Genomic DNA, 23,455 nt, shown 5'->3' on the forward strand with positions numbered 1-23,455 from the left:
GAGTCACTGTCACACCACAGTGGCTTTAAGAGTATTACAGGTGACGACCCAGATCTAAGTTGACGTTATGATGGGAAAAAGGCCATTGGGTACGCTTGGATCCATACAAATAAACCCCAAACAAACAGCCTAATGAATTATATCACATATTCTGCAACGGTGGCTAAACTCAGGGGAGACCTGGCTCTGTGCTCAACCCTCTGGCTCTTCAGAAACGACTTGAGTCTGAGGGCAAAGCGCCTTCATTAGCTGTCCTATTACTTAAAGTTCGACTTTCTTTTTCGTTCATCAAGCCTGACAAAATGCTGGAACCTGACATCGCAGCAGGCACTTCTCACTATTGTACTAACTACTCCATCAGTTCTGAAGGTCACAACAATGTATCTTGTTTTAACTTTTTCTATGGAGTGATTTATTGTTTTGGCTATCAATTTGTAAAGAAATAAAACGCTATTTCTTCATCGTCTCCTGAGGTGAAAACTTTATTCACAGCTCACGGGAAGCGCATGTTCCAGACTTGTCTTGATGGTTGAAATGTGTAGCGGGCGGTGTGGGCCATCAACGGACAGCCATGTCACCTCAGGCTTACTGCTCATGCCCATCCCATGACTGGAGAAAGAGAAAAGCTCCAACTTCCTCTGTGATCATCAGGCGGAAGGGTTTTCGTTTGTAAATCTGACAAAGAGTATATGGAATTCTGGCAAGTCCATGAGATGGAGAAATACACGGCCCTGGTCAAGGTCCCTTTACATCGCCACCATGTTAGGAGACCGTTAGTCTACTCCTGGACTACTTTTTCGGTGGTTCTTGGGGTGAGGGTGGAGTGGCACCTTCCATGGGGACAGGGATAATGGCTGCCCCTCGTTCTCTTCTGTATCTATAGTTTCATGATCTCGGTTTTAGCCCCTTTCTTCTTGTATAATCCAGCATGGAACTCTCCAGAACAGGAGAGAAAGCCACAGCCTGCTGCTGCCACCAGTAGGAAGGCCCGTCATCACCACGACACCAGCATCAAAAAGTGCAGCCTCCAGGCATCTTTCACATTCTCTTCTGAGTTTAATGACTCTAAAACTCTCTACTCACTGAAGGATAAACATCTTAGACAAGCAGACTTTCAACCCTTCATTGATCTCTGGATATATTTCCATCACCCAAAGCAAACAATTTGAAAAGGCATTAACTCGAGAGAGATCCCTTGTTCTGTTTTGTTTTGAGAAAATGCCTCTGGGTCAATATTTAGTCAACCTATCCTTTTTGCATTTTCTGCATTTACGATGCTGAAAAATAGAGACTCTCCTCAGGAAGTCGTGGCTTTAAGAAGAACGTTCATTTCTTCGAAAGAAACAACTCCTCTTTGCATGTAATTCAGCGGAGGAAACGACAGATAGGTGTTTGCTGTATGGGTGACCATGGCTTTGTCTTTCTGCCTATAAATGCAGCTGGACCCGACTTAGCCATGGCCTGCTCGTGGACTGTGTTAAGGATTCCTCAGGGCTTCTCGTAAATGTAAATACATGCACACGCATGTGCGCACGCCCAAAGTGACTGATTTTTAAAGTAAACTAATGTTAAGAGCACACTAATGTTTCAATGTGACAGAAAATCCTCATTTTCTGTAGAGTTTCTGTGAAAAGTTACTATCCTTATTCCAACAATGAAGCCATTACAGAAAACCAACTAAAAAAAAAAAATCTAAGCTTTAGGGTTCTACCTTTGGAGCTGTACTCAGAAAGAAGAACTCTAATTCAGGTAAGGCTAATCATTGTCACCCTTTGGTTATTTGCAGGGCGCTGCCTTCTGATCCGATAACGTTTCTCCCCCCCCCCCCATCTGCTTCCCCTGGAAGGGATAATTCATTCCCACCTTCTTTTCTTCTTCCTTTGCTAATCTCCTCCTCCACAGTTCCTTCCCCATTTCAGGCTCTCCCAACAGAGCTTGAACCTAAAGCAAGGGTTTCCAGGCGCTGAGAGCCCCTGATGGACAGACTGGTGCTAGATTCATCTGGGAGTTGGAGTGAGAACTAACTGAGTAAGAGAACAGGCAGGGAACAAAGTGGTTGCTTGAAACTCAACCCCCCCTACCCCCCACCCCCACCCCCAGCAGAGCACTGGAAACACAGAGTCTCAAACCCAGCATTCCTGGAAACCAAGGACCAGCACAGTTGTCTGTTGAAATTGAGCAGGTTTCAATTTTCTGCCTTCCTCTCGGCATCACATGGGGTCACAGCATTCCACCGGATTTTATCTTTGCAGCTAAGCCAAAAAGCTTCTCTGAGCCTGATGGCGGAGGCCTTCGGTGGCGGTAGGTAAAGGAACAGCCCCTGAAGCCTCCTTCCTCCCTCCCTAGCCATTCACTGGGCTTCCCTGGGGGAAACAGTGCAGTTGCACCTCCAGCTGTGCCTTGTCTGAAAGGGGGAGGGGCTAGTGTTAGGCAAGGAGGCCTCTGTGTTGAAGAAGAGGGTCTGGACACTCTGTACCATCTAGTCTCAAGAAGGGCGGCTCCCGAACGTTACCGAGAATCTGGTGAGCTTCCAGAGCCTTCCTGGTGTTTTCCTAGGCACTAGCAGGGAGGAACGTGACAGACTCCTAGATGAGCCCATATGCACCATGAGAACAGGATTTTCAAGTCCCTCAAGAATTCCCGCTGAAACATAAACAAGGTGCCTAAAATTTAATCTGTCAGTGTTCTTTCTCAGAAAAAAAAGAAGAGAAAAATCTGTTCTGCTTTCTCTGGGCAGGATTGCTATTCTTCTAGAATTTATTTCTGCAGTAAATGCTTGATTGGGATGGTGGCTTCTAGTCAATCAACTTGTGAATTATAAAAACACTGCAGCCTTCATTTTCATTATATATTAGATTACACGTGTTTGGTTGGAAAATGGGTGATTTTTAGGCCAAAGAAAATGACGCCAAAACTTTTAGACCCATAGACTCTTCCTTTCCATGTTTTATGAAACAAAAATCTCACCTTCCCCGCTCTCCTCCCCCACACCCCCATCGACATCACCCAGATTTGGACCGTTCGGAAACTTGCGATCACTTTTCTGCAGTTCGGGGCTGCGCTGTTCTCACAGGTGAATTCAACAATTACCCCTCTGCCTTTGGGGGGGGGGGTGTCCATTCACTGCCCATTGTATTTGCTGTCTTTTCTTTTTCATGCAATTATTAATTACACGTCACTCAGCCACGGGGATGGCTCAGGACCTTCTCGCAGGAAGTCCTTCCTACCCATTTCGTCGTCTGAGACCCTCGCCTACCCCCCGCTTCGTGTTGGTTAGCTTTGGAGTCCGAAGTCTGGTAAAGCAGAGGACAGCGTGGTTCTCACTCCTGCAAAGGGACGCGCTGCCGCCCAAACCCTGTGTCAGAACAGGGACCAGGTCCAAGCTCCGGCAGAGACACTCACCCTTCCCCGAGCACAGTATGCCATCTGCTGATTCACACAAGCTCTTGCTTTGCTCCTCCGTCATGTTGCACTGGCGCGGGTGCTGGCAGAGCGTCCCGAACCAGCCTCTCTCACACACGCAGCGGCCGCAGGAACACGATCCGTGACCTGCGAAGCAACCGCGGGGGGTAAGGGAGGGGGTGAGAAGGGGAGCCGGGTAAATATCCAGCCGACTTGCAGTTCTTCGGAAAGAAATACCTAAACCACAAGACCCCACTTCCTATCCAGCAAACATGCCTTCCTACAGAGTCAGTTTGACGTGTAATTGTTTAAAAGAACGTCACAATCGAGTTCCAGATTAACATGCAACATTTGAACATAGCACAGGAGATGGTCTAAGAAAGAAAGGAAGCTTGAAAGAAGTTAAAATGGAATTGTACCCTCCTTCCCTGATACAAGCCACTTCCTCATTTGCATTTTTATCAGCACGAAGTCTTAGGGCGCTTCCTGGTGGCGCACACCTGCGACATCCAGACCAACTTGCAAGGCTAGTCACGTTCCTGTGGCTTGCTGAATTCATTGATTGCCCTCCTATTGTTTACTAATAAAAAACAAAAGGCTAACTTGCATAGGAATGGCATTGTTACTTTATCTGTGTACTCTTCCCTTAATAAGAACAGATGTAACTAGGTAGATTTGGCGTACAGATGTTAACAAGAGCATAAGACTTAAGATGCCTATCTTTGATTTTATTTTCCCCCTTTTGTTTTTGTCATTGGTTCCTCCTCCTGGGGAATATCTGTTTTTTGGTCTATATATCACACCGTATTTAAGAAAGTCACACACAGGGGCACCTGGGTGGCTCAGTGGGTTAAGCCTCTGCCTTTGGCTCAGGTCCTGGGATCAAGCCCCACATCGGGCTCTCTGCGCTGCAGGGAGCCTGCTTCCTCCTCTCTCTCTGCCTGCCTCTCTGCCTACTTGTGATCTCTGTCAGATAAATAAAGAAAAAATCTTAAGAAAAAAAAAAAAAAGAAAGTCACACACAAGCATAAAGTCCATCTAATTGCTTCACACTAACATCCCATTACATTGTCTCATCTTCTGCTTTAATTTCTTATTTTCAACCAATGCTTCCTTCTTTTACCTATATATGCATTACCTGACAACCAGATCTCTTCAAGCACAACAACCAAAAAACTATTTGTTGGGTAAAATTTTACTGACGATGAGCAGAGCAGTTTGCTGGGCACCAGGGGACAGGAAATCCAGCATCGCAGACATGATAGGTAGCTTTAAACGATGCATAATTTAAAGGTATACAGTTGGCATTCATGGGCACTTTCTTCTTGAGAAGTTGCTCCTAGAATGGTCTTCATGACCTGGGATCCTCCTCCTTCCAACACTTCTCCTGTGTCTAGTTTTCTGTCTTTTTTTTCCCCCTGATCCTATTAATGTGAGTGTCCCCTGATTGTCTATTCTTGATCTTCTTTTATCTCTCCATAATCTCTCTTTTGAAAACTTCATAAATCACAGGCTTTCAGGTAACGGCAATGATCATGGGGCTGTATCACCAAACTCTAAATTTCTCCTAACATCCACTCCCGTGACTGCACACTCTGTATCCTACTAGCATCCAGACCGGCTCTTCTGGACCCGCATCTGCGGCTGTCTTTCCCACAGCTGCTCTTCCCTGGGTCCATTTCTTTTAATCGTGCAACTAGCCTTCCAGCAATCCAGCTCAAACCACCTGAATCACACTTGAATCTCTTATATCCCTCTTCTAAAGAGTTACCAGAATCTATTGAAACTACCTCCAAAATGCCCACCTGTGTCATCATCATGAACTTTTGAGAGACCTTCTAGCAGGTCTTTCTCCAACAGTTGTGCTCCCCATTTCCCATAGCATGACTCCACTCACGTAGAACCCTGATTACCAGCCCTGTAAGGCCCCTCAATGCTTATGGGATGAAGTTCCCCTACATAGCTTTGCTTACAATTTAGGCTGCTGAAATACACCCCTGCCCTACTTTTCCAATCTCACTCTCTCACTTCTCTTTTCCCCTTACAGATACTTCTTAACTTAAACTGATCTATTCCTTGTTCTGCGTACATTTCCCCAGCTCGCTGAGATAGAAATCCACGCTCCCCACCCTACATAGTCTGGTCATAATAGTTTTCAAATCTGGGGAAAGTGACTAAACTTTAGTGAAGATTTTTCTAATAACCCCAAGTGAAGTGCATCCTCTCCTCTGAGTGTCTATACTACCTTATTTTTCACCTCTGTTGGGAACTTTTTCTTGCATGTTGTGGTATCTAGTTATGTATCAAAGAAACCCATTACTTGAAGGTGAATTCCCTGAGAGTAGGAATCAGAGTGCCCAGCACACCGCCTTAGACACAGTGGATCCTCAAACAAAACAAAACAAAAACAAAAACAAAACTTGTAGATTGATTTTTTTTTAAGATTTTATTTATTTATTTGACAGAGACAGAGCACGAGCGCACAAGCAGGAGGAGCAGCAGGCAGAGGAAGAGGGAGCAGCAGGCTCCCAGCTGACAGGGAGCCCGATGTGGGGTTTGATCCCAGGACCCCGGGATCATGACCTAAGCCAAAGGCAGCCGCTTAACCAACTGAGCCACTGAGGTGCCCCTGAAATCTTTTTTTTTTTTTTTTTTTTTGACAAAACCTCCTTTTCATTTTTCACCCACAAATCCCAGCTGAGAACCATAAGCCGAATCAAGGGCACGTTTATAGGTCCTCTGGTTAATTCACCGTCACTGAAGGGCAACGGACAGTTCCTGGATGGCTCTGTTTTATTTTTGTGTTCGGTAGGGTGGAAGGAAGCTAGAGCATCAGGAACCCCGAAGAGCTACCTACACAAAAAATAGTTATTAAATTGACTACATCTTTACTTTCCCAATAAAACAAAAGTCCACTTAGTGATTTAAGATGCTAAAAAAAAAAAAAAAAAAAAAAAACCGTCCATCTTTGGAGGCTGATAATCTGGGATACAAAAAATAAGAATGAGCTTCTGTGCATCGGTGGCATCCAGCTCAGAAATTTCCAAATGGGTCTTACTGACCCTGGGCTAGTGAGAATTTCCATCAATTTGACATAATTGGAATCATTTAATCTCTATTGCAGTGAAAGCCATTCTCCCTTTAACTTAAGATATCATTGAGAATAACTAAATGGCTCCTCACAGCAAGTAATATAATATAAAATTTATATTCATGGAAATAGGAGATTGTTTTACATTTATTAGCTCATTCATCACATCCTTCCACAAAATTAGGTTGGCATCTAGCCCAGACAATGGTCAAAACGCATTGGTATTTAAATGGTTTTCTTTACCATTGGCATGGCTCTTCTTTACTTCAAATTTTTAAAACATCTTTTGATACCATCTTTTTAAAATAAATATTATTAACGTAGGCATCCATTCGAGAAACTATTGTGCACAAGGCATCGTACTAGCTCTACTGTCATGGTTCTTATAGTCCACGAAGGTGCAAAACAAGGACACAAATACACGTGAGCTGTGGGAGAGCTAAAGAGGGCGCTAGTATATTCGATAATGAGAACAATGTTACCTGGAGTAGTCAGAGAAGAGCTCTGTGACACTCAAGGGATAAGAAGCCAAGATAGCCCATGTTCTAGGAAAGCTAATGAAAAGTTCCTGGAATAAGAAAGAGCTTGGCATCTCACAGGCAGTGAAAAAAGGTCACTGTGTTCAAAGAAAATTAAGTAAGAAAAAATGGAATAAATAACAAAGCCAGAGAAATATTTAGGAATGAGAACATAGGAAATTGTCTGTTCTTGGTAAGGAGTTTCAATTTTATTCCAGGAAGAATGGGAAATCGTAGAGGGTGTTATGCAACCGAGTGATATGATATGATTTACAATTTGCAATTCAGCTTGGCAGCTGGGGGGGAGAGATTAAGGTGTGTTGGGAGGCACTGAGTATGGGGAAAGTGACAGAGTTGCAGTTGTCCAAGTGGAAGGTGACGGAGGTGGAGGCCCAGATGAGGAGAGTTGACAGAGGGGGTGGCGCTTCTAGGGCTTGGCCTTGGATTGGACGTGATGAGTGAGCAAGGACTAGTTTCCTAGCTAGGAAAATATAAATAATGATCTGTTTGTTAGATACAGAAGGTGCAGAAGGACACGGTTGAGAGGAGAAAATCAGCTCTGCTTTGAAGCTCATGTGTCTGAGATGCTCTTAAGACTATCAAGTAGAGGGGACCACGGTGGCTCAGTCATTAAGCATCTGTCTTTGGCTCAGGTCATGATCCCAGGATTCTGGGATCAAGCTCCATATGCAGCTCTCTGAGAAGCCTGCTTCTCCCGCTCCCACTCCCCCTGCTTGTGTTCCCTCTCTCGCTGTGTCTTGCTCTCAAATAAATAAATAAATTATTTTTTATTTTTCCTTTTTTTTAAAGACAACCAAGTAAATAGGTTATGTAAGCAGGTGTCACAAGTCTGGTGCTCACAGGTTAGGGCTAGATTATATATGCTGGAATTTCCAAAAATAGATAGCATTTGGAACATTTGGGAGTGAATGAGCCCACCTAGGGAGAAATAAATCTTGGGGAACTCCAGTATTTAGGGCTCAGGTAGAAGAGAAGAAGATGGACAGGTAGGAACATGTAGTAAAGAATGAAACAATTTTATAAAATGACAAGGGAGGTTATTTCATAAAGGTGGCCTACTGAGTAGAATGTTCCTGAAAATCGGTTAAAAGGCAAAAAACAAACAAACAAACAAAAACCCAAAAAACAAAAAACCAACATAAGAGCATAAGAGTACTTTCAGTTTGGGACACCTGGGTGGCTCAGTCCCTTAAGCATCTGCCTTTGGATCAGATCATGACCCCAGCGTCCTGGGATTGAGTTCTGCATTGGGCTCCTTGCTCAGTGGGGAGCCTGCTTCTCCCTCTGCCTGCCACTCCCCCTACTTGTGCTCTCTGGCAAATAAATAAATAAAATCTTTAAAAAAAGAGTAGTTTCACTCAGCTTTTGCCAGACCAACTCTGTCACTGAGGTCTATGAATGAAACACCCAGGGGTGGCAGACTTATTGCAGCCTAATGCATGTGTACCATTCAGTAAGAACAACGTGTCTGCGGGGAGGCAGAAACCATAGCGATAAGCTATCTTCGTATAATAAGTGTAAACAGATTATTCTAGGGTGAACCTGAGAAAGAGCCAGCCTAATGAGCCATCTGAAGTACACTAAATCGGCCTTCACTTGACTTCCAAGTCTTCTCACCGGTGAGTAATTTTCCATTTGATTTTCACTTCCACAGCCACTCACCTCTCCCAGATACTCAGCTCCGCGCATCTGGTACCCCCGTCCTCACTCTTTCTTCCTATTTGCTTCCCTTCCCCCACACCAAAATATTCATGAAGGATGCTCCAGACCTGTGTTGCCCAATGTATTAGTCATTAATCACACATGATTATTTGAATGTAGTAAAATCATGTAAGATTTTAAGTGCAGTGTCTCAGGTGCCCCCGTCACATATCAAGTGCCTGAAAGCTCTATGGAGTCAGTGGCTCCCGAGTAAAATGAAGCAGATACATTCCTGTTATCTTTGAAAATTCTGTTGGACACGGCTGCTCTAGACAAAGAGCATTTCCAATGCAATTCACTGGTTCTGAGACACATTTCTTTAAAACACTGCAATGATGTTTCTCAATTAGGAAACTGACCTATGAATGGATCTAATTGTCTCAGACACTACATATTGCCTACCCAATATTCTTTTTCCCTTGTTAATATGTGGGGGGGGCACTCATTTTTTTTTTTTTTTCAGGGAGGTGATAATATGCCCATCTGAAAATGTTTGAAAACCCAGGCTCCTTTGGATCTAAGACACAGCTCTAACAAATGAGATACAAGAGAAAATCTTTTGGGTGAGGTTTCCAGGAAAGCTACTATCGTCCGAAAAAAAATGAGACAGACTCGGCCAGCTATACAAAGATAGCTTATCTTTGCCCTTTTCTCTCCCCTTTTTCTTCCCTAAAAGATGGATATACTGGAGGCTTTCTAGGAACATGACAGTAAAAAGTCATGCTGGAAGGTCGGAAGTGAAGACAGAGGTGTACGGGACATTGATGGATCTAGGGTAGACCCCTCACCATCCATCCCTGGAGTGACAATCTGCAGATACATTTCTGTGATTTACCTGCAGTTCTGACTGGTACACTTAGGAACTCAGAAAAGAGGACTGTGATGTCATCTGGAGACAATCCCCTTACTACCCAAGTTAAGAGAGGCTTGGCTTGAGTCCGTGGTTGGAGACCTTTGTCAAGGTCCGCAATCCAGCAACACCTGGGGGTCACTATCCTCATATCCTCAGGCTGCATGTGCTCCTTCAATTTGCAGCTATGAACTAAAGAACTCCCAGAAGAAATGTGAGCTGATTGTGTAATTAAGAGGTGGCTCTTCATTATCCTTTCTTGTTTCTTCAATTGGACCCATGGGCAGCAGCTATTCCAGGAACACAGAGGGAAGAAGAACAGCAATAAGCCGGCCATTTCCTATTCCTGTCCTGGGTAAATGGAGGGCAGGAGGGAGGTCTCTGGTCAAGTTTCTATTTGCCTAAAACAATTAAACACACACGAGCCAACATGTGGGTATATTTTCTTCATGAAATTAAATTAAAATTGTGTACACACTTAAAATTGTGTACCACTAAAAAGTGAGTGATTCTTAGGATTATCCCTCTGGACAGAACATGTTTTTTTTCAGTAGTGACTTATTTCATTAGAAAAATCCACACACTTACAGATCACATACAGTTTTGTTAATAAAGATGTCTTGAGAAGGTCCGCATGTGGTCTACGATCATTGCACGTGACTCACCAATAACTTAATTAAAGTAAGAAGGGTCTAACCTCATACCGATTTTCTGTTTGCCAGTCATTTTCATGACTCATTTTCAGGATGTAATTTTGGTGTAATCAAACCCGAACTGCCTAGAATTATGTAATTACTTACACTCACCTTGAGGTACAATTACCAAGTTACCCCCACCCACCAGAGATGGTAAATCATCTTCAGCGTTACTCTTAGGAGGAGATAAGTAGGGCTAGTTATTATTTCTCATGTGCCTGCTCATTTGGTAGGCTTATGGATGCATTTGCTTTCACTCAGTCCTTGTTTGCTGAAATACTCAGGCAAGCCCTGCACGGCTCTCTGGCCACACGCTGGCTCCTCTCTCCAGGTGAAAGACCACGCAAACTATGGTCCTGTGTCTGGTGGTGAACAGAGAAAATGACCTACGTGAGTGACTCTCAGTCTTGTTCGCCTCCAAAGGCATGCCAGGTGGGGATAGATGCTTCACTCACTCATACTAGGAAGATTTGTTAACCCCTGGCTGCCTGTGAGGGGAGCAATACATGCTTTCTACAAAGAGCTGCCATTCCTCCTAGACACAGAACTGATGATTCATATGATGCCAACTTTTTCTTAACACCCCACAGCTACTGCTTTAAGATATCCAAGACAGATGCATTGTTTTGTCCTCTTCCGAAGACGGACGTTTCAATCTTTTGGTTCCCGTTACATGCAGAAGACGTGCATGGATGCCCACTTGGCTGGCAGTCTCAGGCATGTTGCATTCCTTATGTCTCCTTCTCACCATAAAGAAAACTGGTGGGTGTTATGTCCTTTCCACACATATGGGTGTATCAAGGCAGAGACCAAAGAACCTGTGTAAGTTACTACAGCTAGTAGGAAATGGAGCCAGGATCCAAACCCTGGTCTGTCCGAACAGTAGCTTCCCATTCATCTTGCTGTATGGCTCTGCTCACTCAGCTTATTAAAAAAATGACTTCTACTCACTTAAGTCTTTTCAGAAGGAATACAGCAGAGTGCACACACACCATAGAATGTGGACTTCCTCTGGAAAAAATATCAAAATACCCACAGAAGATTCATAAACCAAGGTATTTTTAAAAAGTCCTATCCCTCAAAAAATATAGGAAAGAATACAACAAAGTATCACCAGACATTATTTTTGAATGATAGATTTATGAGGAATTTTTATTTTGTCCTTTGTATTTTTCATTAATTTTTAGTTGTTTAATGTTAAAAAAAATGTAAAATATTTTATAATGCCCAAACTCTAAAGATGAGCAAAATAAAATAGGTGAAGTGAAATAATGTACATTATAAATGATAAGTGAATAGTGTAAAAAAAAGTCCCAAGGATGGATTCAAGAGCAGCTGAGAAAGAGCTCTGATGTAAGAAAATGAAACAAATGCATTCCTTCAACACAGCAAATATTTTTTCATCTCTGTGCTTTTGCTTAGCCCTCCCAGACCCGAAATGATCTTCACACCTAAGCTGCACACAGCTAAATATTAGCTGTTCAAGATTCAGGTCAAATGCTCATTCCCACCTGAAGAATTCTCTGATTCCAAACTAGGCTCTCTGTCTCTCTCTCTTTTTCCTCTGTCCCTTTCTCCCCTTATCTGTGGCCTTGTTAATTTTCAATTTATTCAAAGAAAAAAAAACTTCCTGGGATCAATCCTTAACCTAAGTTTGAGGACACAATAATGGGGGAAGGGGAGGCTCTTACTGTGCCCACGAGAAGGGTATAGATCTGAAGAGGAGAGACATATAAGAACCCAGCGAAATGGGGAGCTATTATGATGAAGGTACTGCAGTATGGAGGAAGTATAGAAGAATTTCAGAAAGGCCGCCTAACGGAGATAATTTGGAGGACGAGTAGAAGGATGGAAAATGGTGAGGTGTTCAAGGAGAAGTGTAGGGAATACAGTGCCGGGTAAAAGGGACAAAATCATAGCACATCTAAATTTCTCCAGCTCCATGGTCTTCTACGAAGAAATCATTTTTAAAAAATATGGAGACAATTGGCACCACAAAGTACGGTCGCCTCCATCCAAATACTCAGATCCGACACTTACTTGGGACTCATCCTTGATCCTCCCCGGTCCTTCACTCATCCCTTCATCGTGAACTTCTGCAAATGCTGCTCATACTCCTGGGGTAGTGAGGACTCCGCTAAGCCTTCTGGCTGACCTTTGGCCCTAGTCTCCCTGGAAGGAAAAGAGGCTGGAACCACATCCTGGCATGAGGACGGCACCAGGCGTTTCCCCCCGCGCAAGGCCTTGCAGCCGCTGATGAGGATGACAGCTCAACACAGTGGTATGGGAATTACATTCTCTTCTGATAACACAGCCCAGATGCCCGGAGATGGGATCCACATGGCACAGATGTTGAGGCTTCCCTAACCTATAGGAAGACTTATGCCCTAAAGGAGCCCAAATCTCTCCTAATGATTCCCTAAGCAGAGTTCCCGGAAACCCCACCGGGGCACGGCACCCCCATCACACATTTATAGTTCAGCCATACTCCCTCCCAATCTAGTTGAAATTTATCAACCACAGATCACGATTACCAGGAGCAATGTTGTCCGGTAACGTCGGCGTATACTGTCTTCATCTGTTCCCAGGGAACCAGAGCTAGGAGATTAACAGAGGGTCACAATCTCTTTCAGTAAGGTAAGGGTTTTGTTAGCCTGTTGTCCGTATTGTTGGTAATCCCGTCACCAACACATCCAAGTTTTCCATCTGTCCTGTCCTCTACCCAGCTGAACAACCTTCACCTCTCACCAGAACTGCTCTCCTAACATCCACATTCACCCACCAGCCTCACCAACACACCCCTCCAATGCCTACTTCACCCCACAGCCAGGCGTGCATTTTCAACATAGGGATCATATTACCGCCTTGTGCAAACCCCTTCTGTGGCTTCCGATCATCCTCTGAGTAAAACCTCAAATCACCAACATGGTTTTTAAAACATGTCACACCCTTCTCCTGTTTGCTTTCCAATCCCCAACCGTCCAGGGTTTCTGGTTCTCAAATGTTCTTGCAATATGTCACTCTGGCTTTCCCGCAGATGCCTGGTACACACTGTTCTCCGTGACTGCGGTGTCACACCCACCGCTGCACCCAGCGGAGTTCTGCCCGCCCCGTTACCACCAAGAATGGCGGGCATCGTGTTCAGCTGATGAATATGTGCAAAGCGCATACTATGCACCATCTAGCGTTACCCAGATATGGAGAATTAGAGTCTGGGTTAAATCCCCTGATCACGTATGCTCCCACTGAACGAGTGGCTCTGCTTTCGGCACATCTGGCTCAATGTCATTCCTTTGTCAACATCTGCCCTTCCACCATGACTGTAAGCTCCGGCAGATTCCCCGCCGAATCTCCAGGGCCAGCAAAGAGTACAGGCTCCATAAACAGTTGCTGAATTAATGAAGAAATAACATGATAAGGTCAGATTCAACCACACAGAAGCTGCAAGAATTTCCCAATGAAGATATTTAATTCGAATTTGAAAAAAAAAAAAAAAAAAGAGAGAGAGAGAGAGAGAGAGAGTCTGGAACTCGGGAGAACGGAGCTAAGAAATCGTCTTGAGAGGCTGACCTGAAGACGAAGGGGGGAGAGGCTCGTAGGGCACGAGGACAGAGAACAGCAGGAAGACACCCAGAAGCCATGTCAAGGGAAATACGAAGAGTTATGGGTGGGCTTAGGAAGCGGAACAAGGGAAAGAAATGAAGTGGTTAGAAGAGAAGCAGGAGAGAAACAGGTGGGACCGGCGTTTCTGAGGCGCGGAGGGTAGACCGTTTCCCGAGGGTTTCGGAGTAATACCAGCGCCTGTGTTTTCTTCTGGTCATTTGGAATGAGTACTGAAAATCACCCAGGATTTGGGCAAGGAGGGTCTATCAGTAACCTCCGGGGGAGTCAGTGATGTGGAATGGCTGGAAGGTAGCGCAGCTTCCACGGGTTTAACCTTGAACCAAGAGGAACCCTGTGAGAACACAGGTCAGAGAGAATGGCATCAAGGAGATGAAAAATACTGAGAGCCCCGGCAGGGCTTTCCATGGAATAAATGTGCAATGAGGGTTTGCTGATTAAATTATTATTACGTGCTATGATAAGGTGTTGCTAAGTAAGAAGAGGGGTTTTTCTTATGATAATAGATAATTTTAGATACACAGAAATACAGAAATGTTGGCAATGCATACCGTGGCTTGGGGAACCCCCCTGGCTGGTGTGTCTTCTTCACTGTGCTCTCCCATGCTTGGGGAAAATCTACGAGAAGATCCCCCAGAGAAAGTGCACTGCTGAGTAAGAACCACCGAAAACACTTCTGAGATGCACAGCGGCCACTTGGTTTCAGTAGTTCACTGTCAGGCATGAGGAGAAAGTCTGCTTTAAGCAAAGAGTGAACAGGAGGGGAGCCTGGGTGGCTCAGTGGGTTAAAGCCTCTGCCTTCGGCTCAGGTCATAATCTCAGGTCATGATCATCGGGCTCTCTGCTCAGTGGGGAGCCTGCCTCCCCTTCTCTCTGTCTGCCTCTCTGCCTACTTGTGAGCTCTCTCTCTGTGTGTCAAATAAATAAATAAAGTCTTAAAAAAAAAAAAAAGTAAACAGGGGAAAACCTCATTCCATTTAAACCTGAATACCAGAAATTCACAGCTTTGAATAAACTGTTGTTACAAAAGGAATTAATAAGCAAACATGGAACCCTGTTACACATCCCATAGATTTACAGCAGTCCACAGCACAAAATTCTGCCTTCGTCATGTCTGTCAGTCTCTTTGTATGTGTACAGACCAGTAATAATATCTACGTGTGTAGATATGTGTGTGTCACACATTTGTACGTCGTATGTGCACGATACTTATATGCTGGGTACTTCAGATGCATTAACTCATCTACTCTTACAACACCCTATTAGAGAGGTATATTACGACTATCATTTTATAGGTAAGAAATGGAGGTTATGGAAACTATCTCAAATACTATTAGTAAGTGGAAGAGCCATGGTTGGGGGGGGGGGCTCCCAACTCTTAACTACTGTATTGTATTGCCATTTGTATTTCTAAGTATTAAAGCACATTTACATAAAGCTTCATGGAGGAACTTGTGATCTTATCATTTGGCTTAGTATGCTGTATACCTTAATCTTAAAGTGACTATAGATTCAAACATGTTAATTAATGGCATGTCTCTTACATTTTCTTTCCAGAGAACAGCTGAGATATAGATGAAATTCAAGGTTATAAAAACCAAGGTTCGAGTAATTCCTCCCTTGAAGTAGTGCTCAGAAAAGACACAAATTAAAATCACAGGACCTTTATTAGCTGGCCCAAAGAAATCACACTCTGAGCCCAAGTGCAAAACTATGGTGGGAGGGAATGTTCCCAGTGAGAACATGAATTACATCTGATTCTCATTATTTGCTAATCCCGTATTTGAGAATTTGCTTCCTCACTAAAATGTATTTGTATTCCCTGAAATCAATATTCGTTTAAGTTTTCCAGGTCCTTGGGGGCAGGCAGGCTGAACGGGTCACGCTCCCAGCTAAGGTCAAAGAAGATCCCCCCAGTCTCTTGATTCAGCTCTCACACTGTAATCAAGTGTCCTTTCTGCGGTATGTTTAGTTTTTGCTTGTCACACTTTTGTGCTTTATGCTGATGATTTTGGTGTTTGAGATGGCCCCTAAGTAGAGTGCCCAAGTGCTGCCTTGCATACCTAAGAGCAAAAAGGCCGGCTTGTCCCTTACAGAGAAATCATCTGCTACATGATCTCCATTCCGGTGTGGGTTACAGGGCCACTGGCCGTGAGTTCCACGTTAACATGACACAAGGTGACTCTAGACAGAAACATACAAAATACGAGGGCATGTACTGATCTGTTAATGAAAATCCTCTGATTAGAGGCAGGAACATGGCCCTGTATTTCTCTTAGAAATAATGATTCACTAATTTGGTGTTCACAGCAACTTCATAAACTATAATCACCATGAGAAGAAAAGAGAGAGTCTTGTTGAGGAATCATATCAGAGTGCATGTGTGGACTCCAAGTTCTATGCAGCTTTCCGAGCTATATGTTACCGAGGATAAACATGCGTAAGCCACTGGCGGGGGCACATCTCTCCCTCTCCCTCCTGGAAAGATCCTTCCCCAAGCAAGAGGAATGACCATCAGGAATTAAGATTCAGAAATAAATGACAAGAAAAGCAAAAAAATACTGACTAGAATCTGTAATGACGCGTGCCTCGGCCCTAGTGAGGAACAGGGGGCAGAATGTAATGGTCTGCCCTGTCGCCTGGGCTGGTAGCTCAGGGAGCTTGGATGAAGCAGAAGGGGGTTAGAGAAACAAACCATGGTTACCTATAGACAATCTTAAAATACCAGTATCATCCTAATCCCAAATCTCTCAAGGACATTATTCAACTATTAAAATGGAATTATGCAGATTGTAAGTTTTTTTTTTTTTTTTAAGAAAAATTTCCAAGACTTTTCCCCTTTACATACTTGAAAACTATTCAGAGACCGTTGGTCAATAAAACTTTTCTTTTTTATTTATTTATTTATTTATTTATTTATTTATTTTTAATTTTTTTAAAGATTTTATTTATTTATTTGACAGAGAGAGAGATCACAGCAGGTAGAGAGGCAGGCAGAGAGAGAGAGAGAGGGAAGCAGGCTCCCTGCTGAGCAGAGAGCCCGATGCGGGACTCGATCCCAGGACCCTGAGATCATGACCTGAGCCGAAGGCAGAGGCTTAACCCACTGAGCCACCCAGGCGCCCCCAATAAAACTTTTCAATAAAATTTAGAATAGGAAAGTAAATGCATAGGTGTTTACTTAGAGCTAGTTGCTAAGATTTAAGAACAAGAACTGAGGGAATGCATCCGATTCCAGTGATCAGAGATGCTGTGCAAATCTGGCTGCTACCTGTCTGCTGCTGGCGGGGCTAGGCCTCCAAGGAGAACACAGGAGCAAGAGAAACTTTCTCCCCAAACTTGAAAAGGCCTTTGTCCTCTGATTAAGTTCCATGATACCATCTCTATTCAGTAAGATCAACCCCCTAAGAATTAATTTCTCACTGTACAAGTAAGTGAGAATTATAACCAAATTATAAGCAAGACCACAGCATAGACCTGTCTGCCTGTCTACAGCTCTCGGGTCATCTACTATGTTACATCCTGTCTAAGGAAAGGTTGGACTGGACAGTTGGTAAAATCTAGATCATATTAAAGAATTAAGACTGTGCAGTGTGTCTGCTGCACCATCCAGAGAAGATGCTCAGATCAACGGGCCTGGGAGTTGTAATCCTTCGGCAGATGACATTGTGCCAATACTGTCCTTACTGTTTTGAGGACTTCCACCTAGTGCCACCTGGAGTTCTCTACCCCAAGGTCTTGCCCAGCCAGAGAAGGCTGCTCTGACTACTGCTACTCTCCTACTGACATCTCCTTCACCTTCCCTGTAAGTTACGTCCGTTCAAATCCTTATCTCAGAGTCTTACTTCCCACAGAGTTTCTTTCTACAAAGCGTTCTCGTTTCTGGCACAATTGTATTCTTCACTGTATATCAAATAACTGGTTTTCTGCTTTATGCATTTGTCTTTTATTAGCTTCACTAGTGGATATCAGTTCCCCCTAGGGCAATAATTCTGAGTAGATGGACAAAATACAGAGTAGACAAGCAGAGTCAAGAATTAGTCTTTAAAAAAAAAAAAAAAAAAAAAAAAAGAGGGACGCCTGGGTGGCTCAGTTGGTTGGGCGGCTGCCTTCCGCTCAGGTCATGATCCCAGCGGCCTGGGATCGAGTCCCACATCGGTCTCCTTGCTCGGCAGGGAGCCTGCTTCTCCCTCTGCCTCTGCCTGCCACTCTGTCTGCCTGTGCTTGTTCACTCTCTCTCCCTCTCTCTCTGACAAATAAATAGATAAAATCTTTTAAAAAAATGATTACTTTGTGAGATAGTCTCTCGCTTACCTAGTCAATGTTTGATCTCTTCTAGCATGGAGCTAGACAGATACGTTGTCATGGTTGAGCTCCTCCCCGAAGTTGGAGAGAGAGAGACATTCACTGGGGGAAGAGTTTATCTAATTTAATGGGTTTGCAGATGTAACAGGTTTCTAGAATATCAGCCCTTTCAACCAAGTTACCAAGGCAGATGGGCAAGGAGACCCATGGGAGGTAGAGACTCCCTGTGAGGGCCATGGTGATGCTCGTAAGAGCAAAGACAGGTCTGCAGTTTGTTCTACATGCCAGGTGGGTTTTGCGTATCACTGTAAGAATTAAATGAGTTGGTAAACATAATCATAAAGGAACATAAACAAAAGAGATAGAGAGAGACTATTATCTACTCAGATATTTCCGCTAAATACCCCTGAAGAAAAGAATCCAAGGGCGCCTGAGTGGCTCAGTTAGTTGGGTAACTGCCTTCGGCTCAGGTCATGGTCCTGGAGTCCCGGGATCGAGTCCCGCATCAGGCTCCCAGCTCCATGGGGAGTCTGCTTCTCTCTCTGACCTTCTCGCCTCTCATGCTCTCTCTCACTGTCTCTCTCTCAAATAAATAAATGAAATCTTTAAAAACAAAAACAAAAACAAATCAAAAACAAAACAAAACAACAACAAAAAAAGAATCCAAGCCAAAAAGAATATTGACAAAAAGTCAAAACATTTTGATGTCACCCTGGGGAAAACCGTGGTGCCGAGAAAGATCTGTGAACGGAAGGACAGCTCAAATCCTCGGTCTGCAGTTTTCAGTTTGGAGACCTAAATGCCTCCAACTTCATTCTCTGTTCATCTGTGACCTGAAGAAAGCAGGAGCAGTCTCTCGGGCTGTGGGAGACAGGCAGCCGGCACAAGACCTATTTTCTAAAAAAGGGAGGCGGGGGGTCTTTTCCTTAGGCTTCCAGAGAAAGGAAAGAAAAACGTATGTTTGCTCAAATGGCCAGTGTTTTATAGTTAGAATGAGAGAGCACAGAGAGACATGCATGGGTGTGAGACAGATGGTGTCCCTGCCTTCCTAAGGTGGAGGCGCATTTTGATTTTTTCCCAATAACAGCCCCCAATTACAATATGATCATTATCTGAAGAGACACCGAGTATGCTACTAAGTAAGCTTGGGCACCCAGTTCACAGGACAGCCCTGGAGAGCCGCACAGAGCTGCGGTCTGCGCACCTCGCCGCAGCCAAAGGAAGACTCAAAAGACTGAAACAGGAGAGTGGTGGCTGCCCACCCCCTTGACTGGACGGAGCTCGGTACACACGTCACATTCAGCCTCAGGACTCTGTGCTGCCTGACCACTTTCTGTCTCAATCTCTCCCTGCAGTTTTTTTGTTTGTTTGTTTGTTTGTTTGTTTTTACGGTCCTTCAGCTCCTGTTGGGTCTCTGAGCCATCATGGAAATGGAGTTTTGTGTGTGTGTGGTTTTGTAAGTGAACTTTGAGTGTAATCATATTGCCTTTTTTTTTTTTTTCATTTTTGTAGGTAATACCTCCTTCCCCCACCAGTTTTTATTAACAATAATAAACATGTTCAGCTGATCAGCTGTAGCAAAACCTGTCACCATCTTTACAGGACCTAGTGTAATTTCAGTGACCCTCTGTGGCCGGCATACAGTATATTTTCCCAGAGCCCGGAATCAAGCCTTTTAGAAGATACAGATCATGCAAACCTCATTATATAATGCTTTTAGGTCTAATTGTATATTGCTTTAAGTTTACCTTCTTTTTAACAGAGTTTCCTTTTTAGTTTTTTTTTTTTTTAATTTACTTATTTATTTATTTGAGAGAGGGAGAGAGAGTGTATGAGCAGGAGGAAGGGCAGAGAGAGAGAGAGAGAGAGAATCCCAAGCAGAGTCCCCAAGTGCAAAGCCCAGCAAGGACTCATCTCAGGACCTTGAGATCATGAGCTGAAACCAAGAGTCGGACGCCCAATTGAGCCACCCAGGTGCTCTGGAGTTGGAAGGAAGGAGAGAGAGAGGCAGGCAGGCAGACAGGCAGAAAGCAGGCCACCCCGGCCGCAGGCGGGCAGCAGGAGGCAGAGAGCGTGAGGGGCTCACCCCCACAGACGACGCCGTCCAGGCCTTCACAGCGGCGGTCGTCACACTCGCACGTCTTCCCGTACACCCTGCGGTCCCCCGGAGGGTAGCAGGTGCACTTGCCGCACTCGCATTTACCTGCAACACAGGGAGAGCGCAGGGCTTAGAAGCGTCCTAGAATCAGCCCCGCTTTCCAGGCACACACGCGCACGGTGAAGCTCGTTCAATAGTTCGGCGAAGGACTTTTCTTCCCGGACTCTGATAAGCCGACGCCCAAGAACAAGAGCCACGGAAGCCCGGCGGGGGGGAGGGGCCGGGGGCGGGGGGGGAGGGGCGGGGGGCGAAGTGACACTGGCTTCATTCATTTTTGAAGACTAATGCAGTTACGAATCTCTCTGGGTATTTCCTATTTAACGTCACTTGATGATACCACATGGTATATATTTAAACATAATTTAGTATAATGTCATTTAAAAAAATGTTCTTATATATTTTTATTTTGGGTCTACTGGCCACGTAAGGAAAAAAAAATGCTCACAGGTACATTTCAAGGCAATGTTTTATGGCTATTATTTATGGACGCCAGTTTTACAATTTATAGAACTCATTTTACCATGGAATGCTTACCAAAGTGCACGACCTAAATACCCTTATTGCTCTTGGCTCAAAATTTTAAAGTATAAGCCTTTTTTGGAACGAGCTGGGCTCATAGTTTGGGAATTCCTTAACTATGGTCATTATGGCTGTCATCATTACTTCTTGGGCTGTAACTATGTGTCAAACACTATAATTTTCCCCATTCCATCCTTTTGTTTTCACCATTGCACTCACTGACGACCACTATCACTACAATTTTACTAAACAGGAAACAGACACACATGGAGGCCAAGTTCCTTTCCATGGCGGACTAGCTCATAAGGAATAGATTCAAAATTCATATCCATCCTCATTAACCTTAAAGTTTGTGCACTTAACCATGAGGCCAGCCTGCATCTTATTATACCCAACGCAGCACCACGAGGCTATGAGAAAGAAAATTCCTTCTGCCTGTGGAGCTGGCGCTGGCTTGGCAGACATTCATCTGGGTGACTACCCTGAGACATCTGTTACTCTCTGTCATTAGCCCAACCGTCGTAATGACACACCCACTGAAATGATCATAAGACGCTTCGGGGCTGACCCTGCAATGTTGTTAGTCATTGTGTGCTGCATTTGTATCTTGTTAAAGAAATTCCAAGTTGGTAGATGATGGAAGAAAGGAAAATTAGTATTTAGAATCATATAATTTCAGAGCTGTAATTAAAGATAATCTAATGCAGTGATTCATAATCTTTTCTGGCAGAAGTGGTGGGGTCATGGTCCCTTTGAGAATCCGGTGAGAGACACCACAATGGACAGTGTGGTTTTGGCTGCTCCTCAGCCAGCCTCTCTCTGCCCTTGGAGACAGGCCCAAGTTCAGGGGGAGGCAGGGTCCCTCTCTATCCCTGGTGACACTCCTTCTTCCTATGTCCTGGTGTATAGAAGAGGGACAACAGCAGACACTGTTGGCCAGGGTTTTGCTTCTTGAGGGTGAAAGTGAAGACACAGGGTCTGTGGCAGGAGCACCCCAGCAACAGCACAGCGGTGAGTGTCCAGGAGCGGAGGAGCTCGGCACTAAGTAATGGTGGCAGGGCGTGTTGTTGGCAGGGCCTGGCCTCCCTGGGACTTTGCCTGAACTGGGTGTCCACACTTGCACTCTGTGCCTGAACCTTTCGCATAAAATCCTCCTCCGTCCCCATCAATGAAGGTGGTCTCTGTTTCCTCAGACAAGAACTGTAGCTGGTAGACCTCAGATCTCTCCTTGGAAAAATATAGCAGCACACGTTTATATTTTTGTAAGATGTCAGGAGGATCCATGACTCCCCACAGTTTATTTAACAGATGAGGAAACGCAGCCAAGCTGAGGTTGAACGATCTAAGGCCTGAGAAGTAGACATCAGCAGGGCTGGTGATGAAACCCATTCTTCTGAGCCCCAGGGACCTTCTGGTGCCCACAAACTTACTCGTCCTCATCATGGGGTGTGTGTGTGTGTGTGTGTGTGTGTGTGTGTGAATGACAACAGAAACCCAGACTGTGGAGACACAGAGACTAACCATACAACCATCCGCAGTACAACCATGTGTGGCTAACGAGTCCTTCATGGGCAGATATGGGAAACATCAACCACGTTGTTCCTGAGAGGGCATGCAGTCCTACTGATCAAGTCAAGATAGATTTTTAAGTTTGAGGGTGTATGTGTTTTTGGTGACAATTTTATTAACATTTGAAGGCATTCAAGAAGTTTCTTGGATGTAAGTATTATTGGTTTCTGTGCCTTTTTGGAAAGGATAATCTGATTACTGGCACAGGGGGGCACCTGGGTGGTGTAATCAGTTAAGACTTTAGGTTTCAGCTTAGGTCATGATCTCAGGGTTGTGAGATCAAGTCCCATGTTGGGCTCCAAGCTGATTGTGGAGCTTGCTTGGGATTCCCTCTCCTTCTCCTTCTGCCCCTGCCCACTGCTTACCCTCAAGCTCTTGCTCAAAAATAAATAAATAAATAAATAAATAAATACACAAACAAATAAGTAAACAGTGGCATATGTGTTCAAATATCTACATTTCATTGTTTTCATTATGGATAGTTTGTCTTATATTTCTTCTATAAAGTTAGATTGCAAAGTGTTCATATTGGATCTTAGGTCCATTTTTTCCCCTAATAGATTTTAATTCATGTATATTTTTCAAATATTAGAGTATAATTAACCATTTTGAAATTCTAGGTGTTTATTTATTTATTTATTTAATTTGGTCATGTATCTGTCAGAGTTTTAAAAAGCTACATTAAGCCAACTATTAGCTGAGTTACTTTACAGATACCGCTCTGATACAGTTTATAGGTTGTAGTTGCTTCATATGCAAAGACAAAAAAATCATAAATCAAGACAGGCTAATGTATTACAGATAGAAAGCTAAAGAAGAGTAAATTGTTCTTACAGTCCACATTTTAAATTGCATTATTTTGCTGTCTTAGGTCACCACTTTGGTCTAGTCACTACCACGACATATACTTGCCAGGTAAATGTCTACTCGTCTTTCAAGATCCAAAGTCTATTTCACCAAATCCATGATTCTTGCGTCCTCCTACTCACACGCCTTCACAACTAC

At 44.0% G+C, this 23,455-nt stretch overlaps 1 protein-coding gene across 1 annotated transcript in view; it reads right to left on the reverse strand.

Moving 5' to 3' along the window:
* The window catches only part of ITGBL1 (integrin subunit beta like 1), a 211,825-nt gene that overhangs the window by 4,076 nt on the left and 184,294 nt on the right, over positions 1 to 23,455 (reverse strand). Inside the window, exons 8-9 of the mRNA XM_059143845.1 lie at positions 20,291 to 20,407; positions 3,403 to 3,549 (exon numbers count right to left, since the gene is read on the reverse strand). Coding sequence (XP_058999828.1) covers positions 3,403 to 3,549; positions 20,291 to 20,407 — 264 coding nt within the window. The remainder of the gene's footprint in view (positions 1 to 3,402; positions 3,550 to 20,290; positions 20,408 to 23,455) is intronic.

This window comes from Mustela lutreola, chromosome 13 (assembly GCF_030435805.1).
Source record: "Mustela lutreola isolate mMusLut2 chromosome 13, mMusLut2.pri, whole genome shotgun sequence".
NCBI classification, from domain to species: domain Eukaryota; kingdom Metazoa; phylum Chordata; class Mammalia; order Carnivora; family Mustelidae; genus Mustela; species Mustela lutreola.